Below are 20,342 nucleotides of genomic sequence, written 5' to 3'. Positions count from 1 at the left end.
GACACACACAGACACACACACAGACACAGACACACACAGACACACACACAGACACACAGACACAGACACACACAGACATACACACAGACACACACACAGACACACATACACAGACACACACAGACACACACACAGACACACACACAGACACACACACAGACACACACACAGACATACAGATACATACACAGACACACACACAGACACACAGACACACAGACACACACACAGACACACACAGACACACACACACATATACACACAGACACACACACACAGACATACAGATACATACACAGACACACACAGACACACAGACACACAGACACACACACAGACACACACACACAGACACATACACACACAGACACAGACACACACACACAGACACATACACACACAGACACACAGACACACACACAGACACACACACAGACACACACACACAGACACACACACAGACACATACACACACAGACACACAGACACACACACAGACACACACACAGACACACACACAGACACACAGAGACACAGACACACACAGACATACACACAGACACACACACAGACACACACACACAGACACACACACACAGACACACACACACAGACACACAGACACACACACAGACACACACACAGACACACACACAGACACATACACACACAGACACACACACAGACACACAGACACACACACAGACACACACACAGACACACACAGACACACACACAGACACACAGAGACACACACACAGACACACACACACACACAGACACACACACAGACACATACACACAGACACACACACAGACTTACAGACACATACACAGACACACACACAGACACACAGACACACACACAGACACACAGAGACACACACAGACACACACACACAGACACACACACAGACACATACACACAGACACACACACAGACTTACAGACACATACACACACAGACACACACACACACACACACACACACACACACACACAGTCTTGGTGGTTAATATTTGTCCTCTCGCTAAGCCACACACAATAGCTACCAAACTCCTTACAGCTGTGATGGCTGTGGCTTTGACAGTCACTCGGGGAATTTTTCAGTTTTGCTGGAGGTTTTGTGTTAAAGAATACCAGTTGGAATAATTTTGAGACGCAAAAATAAATAAATAAATAAATAAATAAATAAATAAATAAATAAATAACCTTGCTAATTTGACTCTACACCGAACACATGTACTGCTTTCAGAATTTACTATATTCATAATGTTAAAAATTGAGAAGCAAGGGGCTATGGGAAGATGCGAGCCCCTAACCCATACTAACAGGAAACAGGACAGCAATGATCTAATGGAGCAGAGAAAGGGGACGCTGCAGCCAGTCCTACTTTGGTTAGCAGGATTAGAGGTTGATTTCCCATGCTGCCCTACTCAAAAAAAAAAAAAAAATCAATGGCTAGTAAAAAAAATGTGAACGATATTAATTCAAACTGGCCAAACAAGGATTAAACTTCACCATGCGGAACACAGCCCATAAAAATATTTTGCAATTAGATTTCTTCTTCCAATCATGGAGGAGATACCTCATTTTTCCTGTGGGCATTGAAGGAAGGGCCACTGCACACAGCCAGCATGTAAATCAGGTATTACATGGGTGTTCTATTCACCCACTCCACAGGACCCAGCCTTCTAAACCGGCTGGACGCCCATCTCTTTGCGCATCACCGAGAGATGCTGTATTATGGACTGCCACAAGAATTCTGAGCAGAGAGTCCAGGGAGATGGCAGCTAGAGTCCGTCCAAGTTCCTCGCCAAGTGCATAGCTTGAGGCAATAGCTCGGTGGGTAGTCAGACAGCAGGGAGACCTGAGCTGAACAGGACACCCCGAAACTAGTGTGAAAAAGAACCAGGTGTGGAGGAACATGCCTGCAATCCTATCACTGAGGAGGTAGAGACAAGGGATTCCCCGGGGTTCACACAGAGAACCTGCCTCTGATAACAAGAGACATGGAATCTTGAGGAAACACACACACACCAGCACATACATATAAAATTGACTCTGCATAAATTCATTTGGTGGATTTTAGGTACGAAAAGGTTTCCCAGTATCCATGATACATGATGATACATGGGTACAGGGGCTCAGTGACAAAATGAGTGGTGGGAATCTCCCTTTAATTGTGTCTTGACCTTTTGGCTAAGATCAAGTGTGGAATCTCCCTCTAGCAGGCATCTGGTGTTAGGGGCTTGAGTGCACATGCATGTACCTGTGCACATGTGTATGCACACACCTACATACTTACGGAACCTTTCTATTGGAAATCAGAGGCAGAAAGTATATTGAGTAAAACATGCTTATAAGCTTGCAAAAGAGTTGATAAACGTCCAGTGTCTCCTTGTGGGGTGGGGCCAGCCTGTTACAGTGTAGAATTCAGGTATGTTTTTCATCTGTTTTTTTTTCATATAGTATACAAAGTTTCCAAGAAATCCCATGAGAACTTTGAACACAGGTTGAAGGACATTTTGTATCACAGATTTGGATATAATTGTATGTGCTTACACATGTAGGCATGTATATATATTTTGAAAATGTGAGAAAATTTATTTTCTACCAATTTTAAATTATGATATCAAGAAATCTGAAGATTAAGATATAAAAATAATGAAAACAATACATACAAGAGAAATCACCTTCTCACTGATTTTTTTTCCCTCCATAACAAAAAGAACTAACCTTTCAAAGGCAATTCCTATTTAGCTAAAGTTTAAACTTCTGAGGAAGGATTACTGGGTTTGAAGTATTTTATTCACCTCACATTTTATGCTAAGAGCATAGAAAATTTTATATAATAAATGTTTTATAAATATGATGTATCTTACAATTTACATAGTAAATAAATTTGCTTGTATTTACATTTGAAATACATCTTAGAATAAATTATTAAAGCAGTTTTATATTTGGCTTTATACCAAAATTTGAGTTAAAAATGCATTGCTTGGGAGCTGGGGATGGGGCAGAGTGATGGCCTGGTATGCTCCAAGTCCTGAGTTCAAGTCCCAGCACTGTTAGAAGAAGAGCTGCCTGAGAAATGTTTCAGTTTATCTCTCTCAAGTGATGACACAATTTAAAGCAAACAATCCTTTCAAAAGAGGGACGTGCCATTACCAGGCCAAGGCATTCTCTCCGCCCAGACGGTAAGGGGATAGCGGCAGGAAGTCGGTTCTAACACCTGATTCGTTGGAGTCTGGTGTTTATGCTAAAACAAATCAGACTTTGGTTTTGCAACATTTCCGTGATTCCGTATGTACAATATAACAGTAGTGTAACAGGATAAAAATGGCAGGACATCTGCTGCAGCCCAAAGCCTGGTCTCTCCTCTTTTACTTCATCATAAAAGGCAGACTGTAATGATAGTTTTCCTAAGAAGCCTGAGGAGCATCTTCTTAATGAAATGACATGATTGGGGGATGGGAGTACATGAAAGGTGTCTGATGTTTTGCTTTTGGGATAGGGGTCTCACAATGTAGCCCTAGCTGTCCTGAAACTCAGTATGATGAAGACCAGGCTAGCCTCAAACTCACAGACATCTGCCTACCTCTGCCTCCCGAGTGCCTGGATTAAGTGTATATTTCATGCTTAGATAAATGTGTATTAATTATTTTAGTGTGTGTGCTAGTACACATGTGTGCAGTTCACATGTACATGTGGGCGTATGTGTGTATGTGTGTGTATGCAGTGTACATGTACTTGTTGGGGTATGTGTGCTTGTGTGTATGTATGTGTAAGAGTGTTTGCACACATATACAGTACACATGTACATGTGGTAGTATGTGTGCGTGTGTATGTATGACTGTGTGTGTGTGCGGTGCACATGTATATGTGAGGTATGTGTGCATGTGTGTATGCATGCATGTGGAGCCCAGATGAAATATCTTTATCATCCTTCTACACCTATCTACCTGGTTTATATATTTAAAGCATCCGTGTGTATACATGCTCATGTGAATAGATGAGAATGTCTGTGCACAAGTACGTGGCCAGAGACTGAAGGCAGACATCACCCTTGATTGCTCTCCACCATGTTTACTGAGACAGAATTTCAGACTGAAGGCTGGCTGGTCTAGCTGGAAAGTTCACCCAATGGATGCTCTGCTGTGGCCCCTGAGGGTGGGGTTACAGGGAAACCGTCTCATCTGCCTAGCTTTCCCATGGTTGGTGTTTCTATAGCACATGTTTTATCCACTGGGAATCTCCCACTCTAGCTCTTTTTCTGAGATGGTGTCTATCCTGGGCTTGAAAGTCACTGACGAGGGTAGGCTGTCTGTTGACTGAGTACCAGGAATCTGCCTCTGGCTACCTCCTCACATCTCTGGCTTCTTTACATGGCTTCTGGGGATCAAACTGAGGCTTTCCTGCTTGTATCCAAGTTCTTACTGACTGAATCTCTCCAAGCCCCCCCTCCAATTTCTAATTGGGAGCCCCATTCAGCAGGACTCGGCCTTGAACTTTGTGCACACTCAAGGCCGACTTCAAAGTCCCGATCCTCCTGCCTCCATACAGTACTGGGATTTCAAGAATGTATTGCCATGCCCCAACTTTCCTCACATTCTTTTTTGCACGAGTTCACAATCTGTCTTTAATTGTGTGTATATGTGAATGTCTGTGTGTGCGTTTGGGTTTGTGTGTATGAGTACAGGCAAAGGCCTGAAGAGGAGCTGGTCTCCCTGGGGCTGGAACAACACACGGTTCTGAGTCACCTAACACGTGTGCAGTGAAACAGACTCCGGTCTTTGGCAAGAGCATCAAGCTCTCTGATCTGCTGATCCATCTCTCCAGCCACTACTGTCACCATATTCTTGATGAAGTCATACACATAAAGAAATGCTTGAGAACTGCCCGGGCCGTCCAGGGTCCTAGCCAGTGAATGGCAGAGGTACTGGGGTATTCACTCATCTCTAGAGGCAGTAACTTAAAATGCTACTAAAAATTGTAACAAAGTATCCTTTTAAAAAAGACAAGAGAACTTTTTAAAGTTCGAAATACATATGCAAAACATTGAACACTCCCTTCGTGGGGCCAGCCGGAGAGTCGGCTCCTCCGAGGCTAAGGGCATCCGTTATCCTGGGCTAAGGGCATCCGTTATCCTCGCAGAGAAGCTGGTTTTGATTCCCAGCACCCACATGGTGATTCACAAACATCTATAACCCCAGCTCTGGGAGCCCCAATGCCCTGCACTGACCCACACAAGGCACACAATGTACACATGGATTCTTGTGGGTAAAATACTTACACATTTTATATAAAATGAATAACTCTAATTTTAAAATAAGTCATATTTTAATAAGCCACTTTACAAAAGAACAACAATAACAAAACTACTTCTGGCCGATTACAGATTACATTATAAAGCACTATTCTTCAAAGACCCATGGTTCCTGACCCCAGAACCGAAAACATGAATCACTAGAACAGATCGGGTGTCCAAAACTAGAATCAATTATTTCTTTAAAATATAGTACGCAGACAATACCAAATATGATACTAGTGGAAATAATTATTTAATAAATCGAATTGGAACATCTCTGCTCTAATTTGGGGAAATAATCAGATTGAATTAATATTTTACTCTGTACACAAAAACACCCTCCACATAGATGAAGGACTTAAACACAGAATACTGACTGATGGAAAGTCAGCAGGAGGTGGATTAGAATATTTATCAGGTCTGTGGAACCACAGTCGCGTCAGCTTTGAAGCCTCGGAATAAATCATGAGGAACAAGACTGACAGATTTGCATACATAAAAAATCCAAAACTTCTGTACAGAGAGGAAAGATCCAACAAGATTAAAATAAAGAGAGGCATTGTGCTACGGGCAGTATTTGCTTGCCAGGTAAGCAACCAGCATTTCTCAAACCCAAGCTGTGTACACCCTCGTTCAAATTTATCAGGGAAATATCTGATTTCAAAATGCAAATATGTAAAATATGAGAAAGCTAAGTACACAGATAGACGCAATCCATCACGAGGGGAAGACAAGAAAATCATTTGGCTGCTAGAACCTAACACAATACACAGCAGAGCAGACCCAGGACGTTATCACTGCCCTTTCTGAGTGACCCACCCCACTGACTACCAGTGACACCCAGTGTAGCCTCTCAGTGTAGAAGAAGGCTGTGTACTCTCTTCTGACTTTCAGAATTGCAAATGAGTCTCAACTTATTAAGGATTAATAGCATAGGGGCTACAGATATGGCTTAGTGGTTAAGAACAGATACTGCTCTTTCAAAGGAGTTTGGTTTCCTGTGTCTATGCCTAGCAGCTCACAACTTCCTTAACTCCAGCTCCATCGAAGTTAGTTTCCTCTACTGCATATTCACTCGCACGCACGTGCGCGCACACACATGTACACACACACACAAGTACACACACATGTACGCACACATGCACACACAAACACATATATGCATACATGCATACACACACACATACACAATAATACAAAACCATCTTAGAGTAATTGCGATAGGCACAACCAGTCTTAACAGCCACACAAATTCTGCAATCAGCAATTGCATTTGGGGAGGTCTGCACTGTGGAAATAGCAACGCTCAAAAGCAGATGTGAGGATTCCAGGACTGAGGCCTTGCAGACAGCTCACTTGGTAGCGTACTTGGCTCAGGGGCACAAGGCCCTGTGTTTGATGCACAGCACTGCATAAGCTGGGTGTAGTGCACTAACTACAGCTACCTGGAAGGTAGGAGGCAGGAATATTAAAAGGCTTTTGCTGTCTTTGTCTGCACACCAAGGCTGAAGCCACCTGAGACACAGGAGACCCAGACTCAAAGAAACAAGGGAGGTGACACACACCTTAAATCTCAGCACTCATGAGGCAGAGGCAAGCAGATTGCCAAGACTGAGGCCAGCCAGGACTACATAGATATTTCCAGGTGATCCAAGCTACATCCTGAGACCTTGACACAAAGAAAGAGAGAGAGAGAGAGAGAGAGAGAGAGAGAGAGAGAGAGAGAGAGAGAGAGAGAAGAGGAAGAGGAAGAAGAAGAAGAAGAAGAAGAAGAAGAAGAAGAAGAAGAAGAAGAAGAAGAAGAAGAAGAAGAAGAGAGGAAGGCAAAGAAAGAAAGAAAGAAAGAAAGCATGAAAGAAAGGAAGAGAAAAAGAAGCAACGAAAGGATAGATGCCAGCAGGAAGATGTTCATCAATTGTTGTTTGCAGTGACCAAATATGGAGACACCCAAACACCCACACTTAATATAACTATGCAGAACTTGCCAGCTATAACTAAGATTTATAGATTACAGAAAAAATTATGGAGTGTTTTTCCTTTCTTTACTTCTGGTAGGATGGAGATAGAAAGATAGAGATGGATGGATGAGTAGATAGATGGATGGACAGACAGACAGGTCATGAAGGAGCTTGAGAGGACACATCAGGAAAAGAAAATCATGCCACCATCGCCATATCTCCTTTGTGCAAGCCTGACTTGTCTCTTTGCTTTGGAGAACAGTGTATGAGAAGGGGAAAGGAGGGACATTTGGGAAAGGGGGGAGATAGGAAGTGGGGGTAGGGCAGCAGCTGAGAGCAGTGACTGGGCAGGAGGATGAGGAGGATCCAGCTGTAAGGCAAACGAGGAAGAGCTGGCTGCTGTAGAGATGTGCAGAGGAGCAGAGGCACACATGCACAGGAGCACACATGCACAGGAGCACATATGCACATGAGGAGCACACATGCACATGAGCACAGAGGTGCACATGAAGAGCAGGGGCACACATGCACATGAGCACAGAGGCTCACATGCACAGGAGCACAGAGGCACACATGCACATGAGGATCAGGGGCACACGTGCACATGAGGAGCACAGAGGCGCACATGCACATGGGGTGCAGAGGCTCACATGCACAGGAGCACAGAGGCACACCTGAAGAGCACAGAGGCGCACATGCACATGGGGAGCAGAGGCACACATGAAGAGCACAGAGGCACACATGCACAGGAGCACAGAGGCACACATGAAGAGCACAGAGGCACACATGCACAGGAGGATCATACATGTACAGGAGCACAGAGGCACTCATGCACATGAGGAGCAGAGGCACACATGCCTCTGTGAAGAGAAGGAGCAGGTTGATCTTTTGGGAATTCTCTTCACCGCCTGCCTGGGTGGTCCTGATGGCGGTTGCTCTACAGTTCTGTACATTGTCTCCACAGAGCTAGTCCACAGCTCCGAGTGTTAATTCCCATCCAGGAACAAAGCAATGAGCAGAGCCACCAGCAGGGGGCAGCTTTGGTACTGGCAAAAGAGCTTCCAAGCTAATTGGAGAACCTTTTTTTTTTTTTTTATTTCCTTGGGCACAGAGTCCATTCTTAATTCTGCAACAATAAATCCTCATTGTGTCCAGTGCAATCTCTCTAATGGCTATGCTGTGGGTATGAATTTTGCCCTGTAAATGCAGGTGCTCAAGAAATGTCACAATCCTTTATTTCCTCTAAACAAAAATCAAATCCAAGTCACACCACAGCCCTAGAAGTCCAGGCAGAAAGTCCATTCTCAGTAATGACTATGTTTCCCATGGACCCTGGGGGATCCTTTACAGACCTCACAGGTCAGAGGCCATCCTAGGGCTTAAGGGGACCTCTTCCTCTTCAGTGCTTGTCCCCTGTAGCCTTACCTCTCCTGGACCTGCCTCCCCATTCCCTGTTCTAAGCAGCTTCGAAAGTTAACCTTAGGTATTGGAAATACCCAGGAAGAGAGAAAGTCTTCAGGCCACGTAAGCCTCAAGAGAGGCGAGGAGCTAGAAGGCCTCATGGCATCCAGGGATGGGGAAGTGACAAGTTGCATCCAGGCATCTTAACTGCACTGTCAGTCCAGATATGCATGGGTTTGCAGCCCCGACACAGCCCGCCTCTACCTCGGACTTGTAGTAGGCGGACAGAGGCCTTTATTATTGGTAGATTTCACAGGGAATCTTGGGACTGAATGGTGGGTTGGGACTGACCACCACATCATGAGTCCCTTTGGATGAACAGACAAAAGAGAATCATCTGGGAATAATAATTAAAAAAAAAAGTAAAAGTAGATATGAAAATCATTTGGTGCTTTCTTAGCATGCAAAAGGTTCTGGGTTTGATCTATAGTGTTGCATAAAATAAAGTGGATACGCATACATACATGTACACACACGAACACACATATACACACACACAAACACACATGTACACATATACACACAAACACACACATGTGCACACACATACAAAGACACACATGTATACACATGTACACACAGACACACACACACAGAAGATAGTTCAGTTTTTGCTATGCAAGCATGATGTGCTAAATTTGTTCCCCTAGAACCCTTGTAAAAACGTTGGGTGTGGTGGTGCATGAGTAGAATCTGGCATGAAGGAGATGGAGACAGACAGACAGATTCCTGAGACTTGCTGGCCAGCTCAGCTTAGCTTGGTAAGGCCCAGGTCACTGAAGGGCTCCTGTCTTAAAAAAACAAGGTGGAAAGCTACTGAGAAAGACACCACTGGTTGATTTCCTATCTCTGCAAGTCCTTATGTGCAATGAGCCCTTCCCTCTGTGAACACACACACACACACACACACACACACACACACACAGAGAGAGAGAGAGAGAGAGAGAGAGAGAGATACCCCCAAATAAAATAAAATAAAATAAAATAAAAGGTAAATAAAATCAATGTCTACATTAGCATCCCCTTAAAAGTAAATCATAAAGCAAGTAGAACAGCTTGGTACCTCCCAAAACTAGAATTTTTCAAGAATGTCATTAAATGTGTGCCACTAATTTTCCAAAATGACCTTATTTTTAAAATCATTAACAAAATAACAATGAACAAAACCTGGGGCTGGAGAGATGTCTCCACAGTTAAAAGCACTGGCTGCTCTTGCAGAGAATCCAGATTTGGTTTGCGGCGTCCACATATTAGCTTACAACTGTCTGTGACCCCAGTTCCAGGGGATCCTGTGGGTTTTTCTTTTCTTTCTTTCGTTTTTTTTTGTTTTTTTTTTTGTTTTTTTGTTTTTTTGTTTTTTTGCTTTCACACACACCGTGGATGCATGCAGTGCACAGACATGCATACAAGCAAGACATGAATAGACACAAAATAAAATAATTTAAAAACAACAACCAACTAACAAAACCCTGTTCTGTCTCTAGAGAAATAAATATTTTTAGTTCACAAACCAAAAGGGTGGCTGGGTATCCCCCATTATCATCAAGTATGATTGAAGGAAATCCAGAACCAGAATTCTCAAAAATAGGAGCTGTGCACACTCTCTTGAACACATGCCCACTTGCACACTCGCACATGGATCCTTCTCTCTAATGATCCCTGGAATCATCTGTCAAATTATATCCACAACCAAGCAACCAGACAACAAAGATGTCAGAGAGGCTCCAGAAAAACTGACTCTTCTATGACTGAAAAGAAGTAACACCATCAGACATGGCCGACCTTTCATGAGCTCACAGCGGGGCAAAGGAAGGCCTGTTCACTCCTTGAGGGAATGTTAGGATTTTGTGAATGGGGTATGGACTTTGAGAGTGGAATGGCCACAGAAAAGGAAATTTTCATCAGAACACCAAGGATGGGGCAAGGAAAGCACATGGAACTTTCTGGGGTCTGTTTCTGTTTTTTCTTTATATTCTTATTCCCAATTTTCTGTCCTCAATTTGTGACTCCAGGGCAGCTCTCTCCCCTACCCCCCCACACCACACACACACCACACACACACACACACGCACACACACCACACATACACACACACCACACATACACACACACACCACACACATACACACCACACACACCACACATACACACCACACACACACACACCACACATACACACACACACCACACACATACACACCACACACACACACACCACACATACACACCACACACACACACCACACATACACACCACACACACACACCACACATACACACACCACACACACATACCACACATACACACACATACACACACCACACATACACACACACACCACACATACACACACACACACTCACACACACACCACACATACACACACCACACACACACCACACACACACACACCACACACACACCACACACACACACACACACACACACACACACACAGCGTACATAGAACTTGGCACCTATGTCTGTCCTCAGTCTAAACAGACACAGGAGATTTTATACACACTTAATATCTGTGATGGTTCATCTCCTTTGTCAACTTGATGGGGCTTAGAGTCACCATGGAAACACATCTCTGGGCACTGCTGTAAAGAGTGTTTTAGATTAGATTAATTGAAGTGGGAAGGCAGATGTTATAAGGGTGGTGTCATTCCGTGGATTCTCAGACTGCACAAAATGGAGAAAGGAATTGGATATAACATGGCCAGCTGCCCACTGCGAGCCCATGTAAAACTTCCCTTCCTGAAACCACTTCCTGTCAGAGCATGGGGAGAAGTGACTCCCCACCTCCTCTTTCTACACATGCACACACATGTGCACACACACAAGCACACCTGCACACAGGCTTGCACACATGCCCATAAGTGGATGATAAAGAGAGATCACTACATATGAACATAATTTTCAAAGCATATGTGCTACAGTAGCTGATTTGTAAATTTTTTCCAAATTAATGATCTATTTTAATTGTCTGAATGCTGAATTTGTCTACAAGTCATGAACTAATACTGAACTAGCACCTTCGAGGTAGATTTTTCCTTACTTCTCAGCATTTTGCTCTTTAGAAGAACTGTGGACCTCTGGGTACCTTTTCATTCCCCACAACTCTGCTACTATTTATAAGGAAAGAGTTTTTAAGATCAGAACTGCTAGAAGAAAATGTATGTAAAATTAAGGTTTTCCTGTGCTTTCTGTGACTCCAGTAAAACGGCAAATTTGTGTACACACAAGAAGCTTAGACACTATCCTAAGCTGGAGACACGGCTCCGTGTTAAAGTGTTTGCTGTGCAAACCCGAGGACCTGAATTTACTATGCCAGAAGCCGAATGAAAAATCCAGGTGTGATAGCAGGTACCTGTAACTCTAGCACTGTCAAGATACGGGTAGGGGATATGGATTCACAGGACAGGCATCATGTCTTATCTGGGTTCAGCGAGGAACCTGGTCAAAGAGTCCACAGTGAGTGATAGAAGAAGACTGATATAGACCTCTGTTTTGTACATGCATATACATGCATACACATGCAACTATGCCCCCCTCCCTGTCCCTACCACATACATACAGAAAAGAAAAACCCCAGAGAACCCTGGTGACTCCCATCTCAAGCAGCAACATTCATAATGGCATATGGGTGTGCACACACATGTGCAGATATATGTAAGCACATGTATACACATACATGTCAGTATGTGTGGGGGTGGGGTACAGAAGTCAACTCCAGGTATCAATTTCCACCATTTTATTTTTTTATTTTCTTTAAAAACTAATCATTGATAAGACCTTACTGGCCTGGAACTCACTAGACTGTCTGGTCTGCAAACTTGAGATTCTTCTGTCTGTGTCCCTCCAGTATTGGGATAAGAAGTGCTTGCTACCAATGTGAGTTTAGGGAACCCAGTTCATTTCCTCAGGTTTACACACCATCAGTATACCTTAGCCCTCCTATGACCATTTAAATGTTTGTGTTACATTTATTCATTCACGTGTGTGTGTGTGTGTGTGTGTGTGTGTGTGTGTGTGTGTGTGTTCCATGCATGTAAAAGTCATAGGACATCTTGCCAGATTCAGTTCTACTTTTCTACCAAGTGGGCCCCAGGGATAGAACTCATGCCATCCATTGTAACTGCAATCACCTTTGCTCACTGAGCCCTCTCACCAGTCCCTGTGCCCATTTTTAGTAGATGCTGTTTTGACTTCATGCAAAACAAGAGAAAATGTGTTTCTCCTGAACAAACCTGTGTGTTACCTGAGAACGAGGTCACTAATGCTGTACCGCCCTTATTACTTTCAAGACAGACATCACCTATTTGTAGCATTGTGTCTTTGTGTACGGATCACACTCTTGGCGCTTCTCAGAGCACGGATGGGAATTTTATCAAAGGCCAGGCATCTTTTGAAGATGCCATGCGCAAGTATTGATGTGATAGAATGACCCATGTATCTAGTTATTAACCATTTTCTTCTTTCTGCTGTACGTGAGATCTCACACAGCCCTTACAGAAGGCCATGTGCTGGCTCCCCCTGTTGGGAGAGCACAATGGATTACTATTTCCTGGGAATAGTGGTGCTTGGGTCTGGTGGGATTGACAACTGCTGCTGCAGAAAATGGAGTCAGTTCCCAGTCTTGCCGCAGGCTAGTGCTGGTGCAGCAGGACCAGACTTAGGGATGGACTGGGAGGAAGAAACAGAAAAGAGGGGATGCCAGGAGGCAGAGAGACAAACAGGATTGAAGTGAAGACCTGAGACAGATACAGTCATTCCTGAACTGGTCAGAAGGGGACATATCTGTAGAGGACATCTGGAAACAGAAGCCACATTAACGTGGTGACTGAACAGTATCACGGATTGTCTGTCATAGTCCTTCATTCTCAGAAAGAGTCTCACATTCTTGCAAGCACACTCATGTACACACACACACACACACGCACACGCACACATACACTCATGCATACACACTCATGTACACACACACACACCACACTCACGCACACACACACTCATGCATACACACACATGTACAGACACATACACACATACATGCATATCCTATGATATGCCAGATTAATTTCTCCCTCCAGCTGTTAAATGATCCCATCGTACCAGTAGTCCTGTGACTTGTCAGCTCACCCAGCTAGTGTGACAGAGGAGCAAAAACAAAAGATTTTTTTTCTCTTTTGCTTTATTTATGTGTTTGTGGTTTTCCATCAAAAATAAATGAGGGAATAAATTCTGAGTCTGCTTTAAGTGGCTCCATATTATAAATCACAAACGGACATTCTCGCGACTCACCTCTCTTTCCAGAGTCGTCTGCAAAGCAAACACCCATGCAGAGAGAGAGAATAGGATAACCAAGAATCCCAGGCTGCCTGCAGCATCTGTTTCAGAGGCCAGAAGCAATCGTGACAAAAAGGATGACAGTGAACCAGACAAGGGGAATGGGGAGTCTCGAAGGCACAGAAACATTTGTTCTTTCATAAAAGATTAAAATCTCTCTCTCTCTCTCTCTCTCTCTCTCTCTCTCTTTCTCTCTCTCTCTCTCTCTCTCTCTCTCTCTCTCTCTCTCTGTGTGTGTGTGTGTGTGTGCGCGCGCGCGCTTGTCACTGGATGCCATGCATATGTGAGAGCCTGCAGAGACCAGATGAAGACAGAAGTCCTGGATCTTGAGTTATAGCATTCAGGAGTTCCCTGATACAGAGCTCAGGTCCGGAAGAGGAGTAAGTGCTCTTAACTACCGAGCCATCTCTCCAGCTCCGGCAGCCAAGAACAGGCTGTGGTGGATGAAGACTCTTCCAGAACAGCTGTTGCCCATTGTTCGGGTCAAAGAGAATGTCCTCATGTGCATTTTTGATGACTTGTGACTGTGAAAGGCAGACAATATAAGGACTCTCTGGTTTTAACTTATGTACCTGCGATGCTTTCGATGAGATCCGTCTCCTATAGGCTCGGGTATTTCAACACTTAGCCCCTAGTGGGGGAAGTTACAGGACTTTTAGAAGGACGAGCCTTGCTAGAGGAAGTACATCGCTAGGGGCGGGCTTTGAGAGTCCATACCCTTGCTCTACTTCTGCTTTGCCCTCTCTGCTTCCTGAGTGTGGACAGAGATGTGAGCTCCCAGTTCCCTGCTCTGACCCCTTGCTGCCAAGCCTCCTCATCTTGAGGGCCCTTTGCCTGCAAGTTTTAGTTGGTTGCTGTGTTTTTTCAAAGCAACAGACAGTAATTAGCACAGGTCCACTATTGATTTTGAATTTTCTCGGAGCTGAAGCAAAGGAGAAGCCGGACAAAGCCAACCCTACATTCATTCCAGGAAGGAATTATCTTAATCTCTATCTGGGCTTTGGCGCTGAATCAAAGAAACACAAATGCCACATTCGATGTGCATTCTCTTAACCACCGAAAGATGGCTTTTCAGGCCTGCCATCTTCTTTCTCACCCTGAAGCAGTTTTTCTTCAGAGTCTGCTCAACAACCTCCATCAATCAAAGTAAAAAACGCCTCCTCTAATCCTCACCCATATTCCGGCCCTATTGTTCCCTTTCCCCCTGCAGCTCAGTCACTATCTGCTGTAAGTCCTCACAATGGCTTACTTACATACATTCTACGACATAACAGCAGCCAGATCTCAGGGCCTGGTGACCATGCTGATGCAGGGAAAGTGACGGTGTGGTCAAGTCAGGACATCGATGCCACCTGACTTCCAACATCTACGTTCCTAAAATTGCTCTCTTTCTGTCCAAATCGGGGACAGGCAATGACTTGAGAAAGGGAGGAGTTCTTTCGGCTCACGGTTTGGGGGTGCAGTGGGGGGTTGCAGCAGCGTGCTCCCATTGCACCCACACTCAGGAGATGGAGAGAAGGATGCTACGGCTCTGCCCACTTTTTCCTTTTCTTTCAGTGTGGACCCCCTGTTCAGGGAGTGGTGCCGCTCATATTTAGGGAAGGTCTTCCATCTCATCTTCGGGGTAGACCTTTCTGGAAATGCCCTCACAGACACACCCAAAGATATATTTCACCGACACCTTAGGTGTTCGTTTTTTTTTTTTTTTTTGTTCTTTTTTTCGGAGCTGGAGACCGAACCCAGGGGCCCTGCGCTTCCTAGGCAAGCGCTCTACCACTGAGCTAAATCCCCAACCCCCACCTTAGGTGTTCTTTAATCTAATCAACTTAGAATTAAAGTTAACCACCGTTCTCCTCAGTCTCGGGCTTGACAGGAGATATGTATATATTGGCATATACTGTGTGTTACAGTGCACGGGCACAGATGTGCCACGGATAAAGAGAGATGACCCAAATCGAGAAATCACACAATTAGGCAAGGCCACAGAGCGCTGTAGCTCACAGGTAATGAGAAAGCTTTCTCCCTCTTAATTTGCTTATGGGAAAAAAAAATCAATCCAAGCTCTGCTGGGCTATCCTCATATCCATCACTATCCCCTTTATAGCCCGGTGCATGCCCCCTCCCTTGACTCTCGCCAGCTTTGCACTGAGCTTTCTTCGGATCTATTTCTTTCCTAGTTGTTCCCTCCCTGGCATCTCTTTATTGTTTAAGGCTCTGTGCCTTGGTTGCACACTGGTCTGCCCTCTCTTCTTTCGCTGCAAGCAGAGCTTATCTTCCTCATTCCCAGCTGCCCCTTTACCTGCTACATGAACTTGTCAAGGGCGCAGACCAAGTTCTTCTGATATCTGTCTCTCTAATGCTTAACCCTTCTAGCCCTCAGTAAATGTTTACAGCTGCCTGCCCAGTAAGTCCTTTTCCTTTCCTTCAAAGGGCAAGTCAAAGGGCTATCAACTGTCAAAAGCTGTTTAAATAATTCGTGTTTTCTCCAGTGAGAGGGGGAAAGGGATCAAAAGCCAGAGAGCTTTTAGGAACTTGGATGGAGTTTTCTCTGCTTTCTTCAAGTGAGGAAAGATAGGGCAGGAAGGGGTTGCCTTGCTTCAAAGGTTCCAACATAGGAATTCCTAAACATGTGTATCACATGGCTGAAATTCTCAAGTAAAATTTCAATATGGGGGGATCGGGGAGATAAGGAATGTTGATCTGTGGGCAGTGGGGATGAGGAATGTTGATCAGTGGGGAGTGGGGAGGAGGAATGTTGATCAGTGGGGAGTGGGGAGGAGGAATGTTGATCAGTGGGCAGTGGGGATGAGGAATGTTGATCAATGAGCTTTCACAGGTCCTTGCAGAGCTGGAGAAGAGGCAGGATTTTGTCTGGAAGAACAAAGTGAGGGCTGCCTGGGGCTGCATTTCTGCACAGTCAGCTCTCAGCTTCCTGTGAAGCCTCTGTTCTCATTACCCAGGCTGTGACTCAGGGCTTTGAGCCCACAGGGAAATGTCAGGTACTTACATTACTATCGAGACATCAAGCCCGTTGCACACACTTTCAAGCACGTTCGTTGCTTGCTTGTTTGTTTGTTTGTTTGTTTGTTTGTTTGTTTTTTCCAGGCCCAGCATTCTCTTATTTTTTTTCCTCCAAGTCTCTTAAGTGTGTAAGAATGGACCTTTGCTCATTGGGCACTGGAACAGGCTAGGCAAGGACTTAGAGGTGACGTTACTGAGGAATATGGCAGTTGGATGTTAGCAGTGGTGTCTCTGGATGGCCAGCATGCTCCCTTGTGGTTAAGAATCCTTGAAACTCCAGCTAGCTTGTTCACGCCACAGCCTACACATTATCGCTTGCCACGTGGCCCTGACATGGCATGCTTTTGTGGGCTTTTCTAGAGGAACACGGGAAGAAATACTCTATGGGAGAGATCGATCCAGCCCAATGCTAAAAGAGTTGGTTCCTGTTGCGGGAGGAGACACCGCAACCACAGCAATTGTGACAAAGGAAAGCACTTAAGTGGGGCTGTCTTACTGGCTCTGAGGTTCAGTCCATTATCGTCATGGTAGGAAGCATGGCAGTGTGGAGACAGACATGGGGCTGGAGACGCAGCTGAGAGTTCGATCAGCAGGCCTCATCAGCAGGCAGCAGGGAGAGAGAGTAAGCCACTGGGCTCCGCTTGGGTTTCTGAAAACCTCAAAGTCCACTTCTAGTGACACACTTCCTCCAACAAGGCCATATCTTCTAATAGTGCCATCCCTTAACAAACCACGGGGACCATTTTCATTCAAGCCACACTGAGAACAAAAGGGTCCCCTCATCCCATGAACATACCACAGGTGTCATAAACATTCATTAAAATGTTTTTAGAATACAGAATACAGAATCCACTGGGCCTGCCCTGGGGTAGCCCACTCTAATCTCTTTTTGGAACGTTTGCTTAGCAAACTATTCTGCTCAAATTCATTCATATTCTATCTATCTATCTATCTATCTATCTATCTATCTATCTATCTATCTATCTATCATCTATCTCAATTGAGTTTTTTCCTATAAGAATACAAGAAACAGAGACACCCTCTCTACAATAACAATATCAGATTCAGGTTTTCGCATGTTTTCAAGAAAGGCAACAGAATGCTAAGATGGCGACGTGCCCACAGAATCACAGAATTGGGAGCTTCAGCCACTTATCCCACAGCTGTGACTGTGAACCCTGCAACCAGCTCCCATTCTCTGAAGCTCACCGCAGGGCAGAACTTCTAAGAAAGTCTAAAGTTATCTTGCACACAGCACAGGTGTGTTTGCACGTGTATGTGTATTGATCTGTCAAGTTAATGGGCTAGACATAAACATGGTTTACAACTCTTGGCATGTCATCAGTTTCTACTGAGAGAAATGCCAGGAATAGAGGTGCTTCTCTGTGCCTTCGAGGGGCGGTCACACATGGAGCTATCTGCAGACCGGTAGGCAGGAGCATTGAATCCATCTCATCCAGAGGAAAGCAATACAACCCCCTCATCACTCACCAAGCTGAGCTTTCTCCAGAACTCCGGTCCTTCCGCCATCTCTCGGAGACTTGGTGGAATGTACCAAAAGCACACATTGGTATATTCAGGCTGAGGATTAAAAAAAGAAAAAACAATGCTGTTTTACTACCATAAGATTCATTATAGAATATAATTAAACAGAGTCTTTTAAACTCTGTGCTAATCTCTTAAGAGTCATCAAGTGTGTGTAACTTATAATACAGCCAAACTCCTGCAGGGTAGTTCTACATGAATTCTGACAATACACTGCTGGAGTTTGGATCTAGACAGTTCCTTTTCCTCTACACAAAGGGTGGGCTCAGATCACACACACACACACACACACACACACACACACACACACACACACACACAGAGAGAGAGAGACAGAGAGAGAGAGAGAGAGAGAGAGAGAGAGAGAGAGCAACATACCATTGTCATACCATCATATGACAAGTCTGTCTTCACTGAAGCACGATGTAAGACAGGCCATGCCAAAGACCATGACAAGACATGTACTAAGCCAGCACTGAGTATCTTGTGGTATAGATACTCAAGCGAGCTACGATTCCTTGTTCTCAGAAACCACTATGGATGACATCTACCTTCTTCATTGGACCCTCACACTAACAGTTATTGAGACGTCTTTGATACTTTTTCACTACAAATGTAGTTTTTAGCCAGTAACCAGCGCTCACAGCTCTTACTAGTTCCAGGGTTGTCTGCACGCCCACTATGAAGCCTGCGGAACTTCAGAAAGAATAAACAGCCAGCGTCTCATATGCTAAGATCAAGACTGGGACCACATGGGGTTCTGCTGTCAGTGGATTCTAAGACATCACTGAGAGCCTAGGGAGGTTTCCAGCTTCGCCCGATAACTTCTTGATCCACGCTCCCTTTCATCTTGGAAATTTCCAACATTCTCATTGGAATTGACACAGAGAAAGAGTTACAAATCTTTAAACTATAGAGTAGTTTTCACAAAGGGAGGGCCATGCAGTTCAGCTCAATTTCCACACACTTTTATCACAAGACAATGTTTTATAATGCGAATCTACAAAATTTACATTTGGACATATAATTTATAATAGATTTAGTTCCTTCGTCTAAACTGTGTCGAGCTTCTAAGTTCTTTGATCATTTAAAAAAAAGAATAATATTTTTAAAAAGCACTAATTAGAAAACGGAAGGAAAAAAATCATAGTTTGCTTTCCGTCTTTGCTTCTAGGAACCCATCCCTAAGTCAAAGGCACCCTTCCCCAATGCCACTGGCATCTGTTATAAATGTGTTAGCCTTCAGCTCCAAGCCCACTCTTTCTTGGCGCTCTACAATGAAGGTGCTGGGTCCTGTAAATATTTCCTTGTTACTGCTTGATTCCATCTTATGTCTTGTCATCAGCGTCTGCTGGAGAAATGCTACCAGAGGAGGTGCCTCTTCCCGGGGCACCACGTACATTTCATGAATCCCTTGCAAAATATGAGCTGTTTTCAACTGCCCTGGCTGTCCACAAACAATTATTTATTGCTTAAGGACGTCTCAGCAAAATGGCAGTTTTTCCTGGCATACTGCCCAGGCAGGCAGCGTCAGAGGGTGGGAGTTGTCACGAGCCAGGCACTTTGCTCCAATGACTTGACAGGCACCCTCTGTGAGTAGCCTGCAGCTACTTTCAAGATATGGCCCTTCCAGGAAGATGGCTTCCCCTAGGAAGCATGATAAAGATTTCTAGTGAGTCGTGCCAAGGCGACA

The 20,342-nt window shown here is 44.5% G+C and overlaps 1 protein-coding gene across 3 annotated transcripts in view; it reads right to left on the bottom strand.

Annotated features, from left to right (window-relative positions):
- Gadl1 (glutamate decarboxylase-like 1) overlaps positions 1-20,342 on the bottom strand; it is a 180,080-nt gene that overhangs the window by 31,113 nt on the left and 128,625 nt on the right. For all 3 annotated transcript variants that reach the window (XM_008766660.4, XM_039082694.2, XM_039082695.2), the window contains exon 14: positions 18,596-18,685. In XM_008766660.4, coding sequence (XP_008764882.3) covers positions 18,596-18,685 — 90 coding nt within the window. The remainder of the gene's footprint in view (positions 1-18,595; positions 18,686-20,342) is intronic.

Source organism: Rattus norvegicus, chromosome 8, assembly GCF_036323735.1.
Source record: "Rattus norvegicus strain BN/NHsdMcwi chromosome 8, GRCr8, whole genome shotgun sequence".
NCBI lineage: Eukaryota > Metazoa > Chordata > Mammalia > Rodentia > Muridae > Rattus > Rattus norvegicus.
The sequence above is the reverse complement of the archived record's forward strand: the minus strand, read 5'-3'. Positions and strand labels throughout refer to the sequence as shown.